This window comes from Solanum tuberosum, unplaced genomic scaffold, assembly GCF_000226075.1.
Source record: "Solanum tuberosum cultivar DM 1-3 516 R44 unplaced genomic scaffold, SolTub_3.0 scf00008, whole genome shotgun sequence".
NCBI lineage: Eukaryota > Viridiplantae > Streptophyta > Magnoliopsida > Solanales > Solanaceae > Solanum > Solanum tuberosum.
Window position 1 is genome coordinate 2,345,743 of NW_006238934.1, and position 8,367 is coordinate 2,354,109.

The 8,367-nt window shown below is 34.2% G+C and overlaps 2 protein-coding genes and 1 pseudogene across 2 annotated transcripts in view; 2 read left to right on the forward strand and 1 right to left on the reverse strand.

Annotated features, from left to right (window-relative positions):
* Positions 1-1,966, reverse strand: part of LOC102591836 (vacuolar protein-sorting-associated protein 37 homolog 1-like) — a 6,557-nt gene extending 4,591 nt beyond the window's left edge. Inside the window, exons 1-2 of the mRNA XM_006339037.2 lie at positions 1,822-1,966; positions 40-264 (exon numbers count right to left, since the gene is read on the reverse strand). Coding sequence (XP_006339099.1) covers positions 40-264; positions 1,822-1,838 — 242 coding nt within the window. The 5' untranslated portion in view covers positions 1,839-1,966. The remainder of the gene's footprint in view (positions 1-39; positions 265-1,821) is intronic.
* A 1,267-nt stretch (positions 1,967-3,233) lies between these two features.
* Positions 3,234-4,169, forward strand: LOC102582337 (zinc finger protein ZAT10-like; annotated as a pseudogene).
* A 1,983-nt stretch (positions 4,170-6,152) lies between these two features.
* LOC107061361 (protein PELOTA 1-like) lies at positions 6,153-7,274 on the forward strand. The gene has a single exon (XM_015310503.1). It carries the CDS (start codon positions 6,153-6,155, stop codon positions 7,272-7,274), a length of 1,122 nt encoding a protein of 373 aa, XP_015165989.1.
* Positions 7,275-8,367: the final 1,093 nt, after the last annotated feature.

Here is an 8,367-nt window from a genome sequence, read left to right on the forward strand (position 1 = left end):
GGGTGGGGGGGGGGATAATATAGATCCGCCAACACCCACCTCTTATCTTTTATAGCAGTAATAATGCCTGCAGCCTCTGCAGGGGAAACACGTGACACTGAGCTTGCCCTATCTGTTGGTCTTTGGACACCAAAATTGCCTGAAGAGCTTGGACTAGGAGTTCCGGGGCGGGAAGACCCAGGAGACTGGGAGCTTCCTATAGATGGTTGATAACATGATTCATTATTACCCTCCTGTGGACGTTGCTGAGGTTGCTGCGCACCCCTGCGGGAATTTTAAAAAAGGTATATATGTTAAAAATAACTAATTTACATAAGCTAATCTTATGCATCCTAGTTGTCAATTAGAGCATACCATGTCAGTAAGCAAGCCAATACAAGCTACCAAGTCTTATGGTAATAAACCATACAAATAACATGCATAGAGTTTTCTGATTTCTGAATGCTTATAGGAAAATGAATAGAAGACACCAAACCTTTTTTTTTAATGATAAAGGTAAACATTTCATCTAATAGTATTAAGAAGGTACTAAAAAGGATTACAAAAAGAGATGCTTTCCTTCTATGTCTTGAAGGAGTACAAAAGATCTAGCATAGAGTTCATATCAGATACAATGTTCTTCCTACACTGTGAAGCGTAGACTCGTTCAATGTCTAGATTTAGCATGCAATGACATAAGATTGTAAGATACTCTCTCTCCTCCTATTAAAACATCTATCATTCTTTTCCTGCCAGATATTCCAGAAAATGCAAGTAGGAATTTCCTTCTGACATAATCTGCTGTCCCTAGAAGAGTACAAATCATGCCTGCTGCATAGAGCATATTTCATGCCCCCTGAGGCCTGACATGACCCGCATAACTCAAAAACATTGACTAGATCTGCCTAGTAAAAGTACAGTACAAACAACAACTACGCCTCAATCCCAAACAAGTTGGGGGCTATATGAATCTCCACTTCTTTATTTAAGTTATCATCATCATACTAGTAAAAATAAAAGTAAAAAATAATTAAATGTATAAACAATAATAACCTATATGAATCTTTTTCCTTCATTATGCCCTATCTTTAGCTAAATCTGCATTGATACCAAACATTTGAGGTCTATCAATACAACTCGCTCAGATGTAATTTTAGATCTATCCCAACCCCCTTTAACACCTGAACTTACCATAGTACGGTACAAGACACCAATAAGATCATCTTATTAGAAGTCCATTAGGTGAAGACAAACGAGAGAATTGCAGTTCCTCCAATTATACAGTAGCTAATGATCCCAAGCCTCCTATCTAACAAAGTAAAAAATTTGCTATCACCTAAGTCTAACATTATGAATTTCTCCTACTTCATAACAATAACAACAGCATCGCCGCTTCAATCCCAAACTACTCTCTATTTGGGAACATCTTATTTAGATACTTAAGATTCTCTTCTTTTTCTTATGACTGTGATGTCTGGACCAGCTTTCGCACATCTCGACTAATTCCACAGTGTACCTGTAACCTCCCAGGACTAATTCCACATAAATACTCTATAACTTATACTTCTAAAACTTCTCCAAAATTAGATGTTCCTAAAATTCCACACTACCATAAACTGACATCCAATTCACCAAAAAGAAAACTTCCTAGAACTGATGCGAAACAAACGAATTTCAACAAACTAAGCAATATATCATCCGACAAACAAAAGAGAAGATCTCAACAGATGAATTACAGTAAAACGAACCCTAATTTCAACAATTAAACGCGATAAACTCAGGATTTAACAATGGAATCATACAAACGAAACAGAAAATCGGCGATTATCAAAGAAATATTACCAGAATTTATTGAGCATGGCTTCGAACAATCAGAAGAAAAATGGAAACTTAGCAGAGAAGATATCCTTTTCCAATTGACTTCCCTTTTCTCTTTGCCAAAAACTTGAAGAAACTGTGAATAAATTTTCACACAATTTTTTTTTATTATTATTACTGCTGTTTTATTCTTCTTTTCTTTTGGTGTGTTGTATATGGAAAACATATTTTATCAATGTTTATTGATTACTCCTAAAACTTATGAAGAAAAAAATTTAATAGGAAAATAAGCTTTTTGAAATTAAACACTCTTTCCACCATCTACCCTCAATTACCCTGTATATTGATCAATTCGGTTCGATTTTAAAGTTTATTGGTTTGATTTAATGGTTATTGATTTGTAGATATGTTAAATCGTTATAGAACCATTAAGTTACTGATTTATCGGTTATCGATTTATCAGTTATTGATTGTTATTAGTTCAGTTATTGGTTTAATCATTTGACACGCAAAAAAATCATTAAAAATCACTTAGAAATAAGATGAAAAAAACAAATGAACCATGCATATGAGCTGACAGATTTCATCTTACTTAAAAACAAACACTAACATGTTGTAGAACAACCAAAAGTTTGAGATAGTCAGAATTAAAAGTATGAAACTGAATCCTAAGTCCCATTATCAATAAATCAACAAAAAAAAATTGGCTCAGTTATCGATTTCGGTTCGATTTAGAACAACCCCACCCTAGCCCCATCCATTGGTGTAGTCTTATAGCCGCATGTAACGTAGGCTGGTCAATTGAACACTCTTCGTCAAAAACTATATGATATATATAGGATATAAATTTGAGGGTGTTTGGATTGGCTTAAAAGTTGATCAAACCTACTTTTAGGTCTGTTTTTTACTTTTGAAAGTGTTTGGCAAATATATATATAAAAAAAAATAAGTCAAAAATAATTTAAAATAAGTTAGAAAATGTTTTGACAAGGTAAAAAATGTCTTAAAATAAGTCAAAAATCAAAATAGGTCTCCCCTACTTCTTCTTTTTTTACTTAAAAGTAGGGCTGGGCATAAAATATTGAATTTTCAAATCGAATCGAAATTTTGGTTATTTGGTATTTGGTATGGTATTCGGGTTTGGGTTTGGTGTATGAGACATTAGTACCATTTGGTATTCGAAATTGGGAAAAAAAGATGAATTTACCCCCGAACTTTGATAAATGGTATGTCTATGCCCTCCGTTATACTTTGGGTCCATCTCAGCCCCTGCCGTCCAATTATCGGTACACACATGCCCCACCTCACTAACGGCCCCCTCATCCTTTACACGTGTCATAATCCTAATTAACTACCCGTTTGACCATTATTTTTAACCCATAAACTAACCACCCGCCCCATAAAACCATACCCACCTGATTCACTCTAAAATTGAGATGGCCCTTGAAGCTTTGAATTCTCCAACTGGTACTTCAAATCCGCAGACATTTCAATTTGAGAGCAAAGGTCAACAGCAGCTTCGGTACCTTGAGAATTGGACTAAAGGGGAGAGATCTAAGAGGTCACGGAGTATGGATCGCCAGCCGACTGAAGAGGAATATTTGGCGTTTTGTTTGATTATGCTTGCGCGGAGCGATGACTCTGTTAGTCAGGTACGATCTCTACCATCGCCGGTGCCAGTAATGAAAATCCACACGCCGTAGGAGAAGATTGAGGAGAAGATGTTGTATAAGTGTTCGATTTGTGGTAAGAGATTTGGATCTTATCAAGCTTTAGGAGGACATAAAGCTAGTCATCAGAAACTCATCGCCGGTGGCGGCGGAGGAGATGATCAGTCGACTACCTCAACTACTACTAACGCTACCGGAACTACTAGCTCCGGTAACGGTAACAGAAGTGGAAGGACTCATGAGTGTTTGATTTGCCACAAGTGTTTTCCTACTGGACAAGCTTTGGGAGGACACAAAATGTGTCACTACGACGGCGATAACGCTAACAGTAGCGTTAGCACTAGTGTCGGAGTTACGTCGGAGGAGGACGTGGGGTCTACAATCAGCCACCCTGATTTTGACTTGAACATTCCGGTGTTGCCGGAATTCTGTCCTGGATTTGGTTCCGGCGAGGATGAGGTAGAGAGTCCACATCCGGCGAAGAAATCTCGGCTATCTCTACCTCCAAAATTTGAATCATTCCACTCAATTCTCATTTTTCAACTCTCAAATTTTTTGTGTTTTTGATTTTGTAGTGATTGAATTGAAAATTGACAGAGAGAAATGAGTAGAGTTGGTGTAGAATTAATGGAGATTGAAAAAGAAGTAACGGAAGAAATGAGAGATGGTGATGATGAAGTGAAAAGAATTCTTCCATGGACTAAACAGATTACAGTACGAGGAATTGTGAGATAGGAACGAAACTCGAAAGATTTGGGTCTTTTAATTGACTTAGGATATTTTAGATGGAATCGGGTGGGTATGGGTTTATAGGGCAGGTTGTTAGTTTATGGGTTAAAATAATGGTCAAACGGGTAGTTGATTAGGATTACGACACGTGTACAAGATGAGGGGGCCGTTAGTGATAGGGGCATGTGTGTACCGATAATTGGACGGCAGGGGCTGAGATGGACCCAAAGTATAACGGAGGGCATAGACGTACCATTTATCAAAGTTCGGGGGTAAATTCGTCCTTTTTCCCTTCGAAATTTCTCGAATATCAAATTATTTACTTGATAAAGGTCATATATCAACATATTCATTACTCATTAGTACAAGTCCAAAGAGAAAGTTAAAGAATAAGCATGAATAATCCAAATACATGTCTTTTAGTTGTATCAATTTGTTTTTCTTGATGTCTTCTTACTTGTTGATCTTCTATTATATTGTGTGTCCACATAAAAAAATAGAAATGATTGGAGAAATAGTATTAACTTTGTAATACAATTGGCTATAAGTTCAATACGGTATTATCGAATCCCGAATTACCAAATCAAAATTTAAAATTTTGGTATTTGATATCTACTTTTAACTACCAATTACTGAATTACCAAATCCGAAATTTGACAAAACCCGAACCGAAATACTTCTCATTACATGGGAGAAATAAGAGGAAGTATGGTTGGACATACAGAATAAGTGGAAGGATTTACATGTCAATCTCTTCAAAAACAATGTCGATAACAAGTAGTGAAGACAGGAGACATTGGAACTGATTTGCAACGGATGAATCAAGGTTAGATTTATCTGTTATTTGTTCAAATCACATTCAACGATATCATTTTGTGTAAAACTCTGTGTGTGAAGCAACTCAGTCGAACTTCTGCATTCTGCAGCCCACCTGTTTGTGACATCTTTTGATTGTCCAAAATACAAATTTTCTTCTCAGTTTTTGCTAATTTCATTGGTTTGAGTTAATATGATATGGTTATTGTTAATTAATCTTTCCATCAACGTATTCTTTCAATCAATAAGCTTGCTTGTGAACAGTATAAAACGTTGAATAGTGTTCACTGTACTATATTTGTGACACAAGAGAATTCCAAAGGGATAAGAATCTAAAAAATATCTCAATTTTGGTCGGATTTGTTGTTGCGATACTAAACTTTCATTAAGGATCTATTACCTCCCTAGACTATTTAATATTGTATTTTAAACTTTCATATATATGTTTAAAATACGGTATTAAATAGTCTAAGAAGATAATAGGTCCTCATAAAAGTTTAGTATCGCAACAGCAAATCCGACCAAAGTTGGGATATTTTTCAGACCCTTATCCCAATTCCAAAAAAAGGGACAAGAATCCACTAAACTCTATTAAAAAAGAAAACAGAGATTGGTAATGTGTGTTTCGTTCTCGAGATGACTTAATGCCCGTTTGAGTCTGTTTTCTCTGTTGGTTGTCTTCTCGAATTCGTATTCGTGGTTGTTGTGCTCGCCTTAAGTTTGTGTTGGTTACTTGTTAATCATCATGATGCACACATACGGTCAAAGAAAAATTTGTAAAAGTACACGGATGAAACAAACATGGTAATTTGGTTAAGTGAAAGAAAGAGAATCCTACATTAATGGGTAAAGTAAAAATAGAATCCTAATTACCTTATAATACTATATTTGATATTTATATTTTATAAAATAAAAATATAAATATTATTAATAAAAAAAAAAATTGCCTTAAAATATGTGTCAGTAAAAAAAAAAAGGATAACTAATAAGTAATACAAGTATGAACAATTTCAATTTCACAAGTAAAAGGAAAACGTAAAAATTTAAGATCAACACAAACTATATAAACACCCACAAAACACAAAACAAAAGAAAGAAAAAAAAACTTAGCAATATTTCAAAAAAAAAAAACGTAATCGAATGAAACTTTCAGGTGAAAAATTAGTCCCAAATCAACCAGGCACAATCACAATAATCCCTGAAAAACCAAACGATTTATGGCTTTTGTTCAATCTCATTGCCAATGATGATGTCGTTTCTGCTACCACAACTCGCAAAATTCAATTTTCTTCACATTCGACGAAAAATCGCAAAATTCAATTTTCTTCAGATTCGACGAAAAAGAAGAGCAGTTCTAGGGTTCAAGTCCAGCTCGAAATCAAAATCACAAATGTTGATTATGCGAAAGATTGTTCAACTATACGTGTTCGTGGCAAGACGATTACGTCGAACGAATATGTAAATCCTGGAACTTTCCATACTTTGGAGCTGGAAACGAAAAAAGAGTTCAAACTGACAAAGAAGCTTTGGGACGAAGAAATGATTAGGATTTTGAAGGAAGGGTCGAATCAAAATGGTAAGTATGATCTAGGGATAATTTTAATGAAGAATACATTTGCTGAGATTTTATTGGTCGATAATAACGCAACAACTATTACTCATTGTGCAACTATACGAAACGAAAAAACTTCGAAAAATAACTCGAATTTGGGGAAATTTTTCGATAGTTTATTTGTTTCGTTCAGAAAACATATCGATATGAATGTCATACCTTACGTGGTGATTGCAAGCAAAGACTCTATCAAGGATGATTTTCGAGCTTACTTGTTGCTTGAGGCTCATAAATGGAAGATAAAATCCATCGAGAGAAACATATCATGTATTCTCATGGTTAACCATAACAATATTAAGGATATTTTGAGTGATAAAGTAGTCACAAATATGAACACAAACACAAAGGTGCTTGAACAATTCATGAATATGGTGATAAATAAATGTGATTGGGTGTGTTATGGTACTAAAAGTGTTGAATATGCACATGAGTTGCTCGCGATTGAGACACTTTTGATCACTGAAGAACTTTTGGAGAATAAGGATATTAACTTGAGGAAGAAATACTCAAAATTGAAGAAATTAGTACAAGAAACTGATGGAAAAGTTGTACAATTTAGCAATATTGAAAGAGATAGACTTGCTCAGATGACTGGAATTGCTGCAATTTTGAGGTTTCCTATTCCTAATATTGATGACTTGGTCTTGTAGTATTTTTTTTTTACTTCTCTTATTAGACACAAAAATAACTTTATAGGATGAAAATCAATAAGCCAATAAGTTATCCATCTTTCATGCACGATGTATACGCATGTTAATGCAAGAAATATTATTTTTTTTATGACAAGGGAAACCCGCAGCCGCACCCTTTGGGTGCGCACATGGTAAAATCCCCGCTCCTATGCAATAGCTCACAAACCACATAGGAGAGGTAAACCGCACTAGGCAAGCCTGGTGCGACGAGCTAGACCTAGAAGGCAAACCCCTTGCTTTCGCTGGCCAAGAAATATTATATTGTATGGTCAATACTTTTAATTTTTTAATTATAGATGAAATCGAACTTTGAATATGCCTTTAATCATTAATTATAAGTTCAGGTAAGTAAAGTTTATTAATTAGGGTCATTATTCTGTACCATTTCAACGCATTAATCAATTATATATAGTATTAGTATAATTTTACTTGCACATACATCTACTTTATATATTAAACTTGGTGCATAATATATATTTGACTTAGTAAAATAGTCCGCAAATCACATAAGACATGTAAATTGCCCCAAAAAAAAAAAGAACCATCTCTCAATTTGTGTATAATATGCTTGTTCAGAGAATCAGAGACCATGTTAATCTTTTTGTAGCGTTTCAATTTTATTGGATGTCCAAAGGGACTTTTTATTTGTATTGAATGTTACTTTACGAGTAATGTTTGGTTGAAAAATTATTTATTCATATTAATTGATGTATAATATTAGATTTTAGGAGATAATTAGAAAATAAGTAATTAATTTAAAGAGTAAAATATTTATAAAAAATCTATCTTAATATGTTAAAAATAACAAATGAAATTTAAATATATATTTAATATAGTCGACAAATAAAAATGAACATGATGAGTAGTAATTATAGTTATGTCCAAAGTTATGTGACTTGCATTTAACAATCTGCTTTACCCATTAATTGGGTTTAATTTACTCACATTTTGTCATTCTGTTCTATTGGCTAACTGCTCAGGTTAGGTAGCACAAAATTTGTTTAAGTTAGTGTTAATAAATAGTAAGTGCAAATAAATTTTCAAAGCTAAA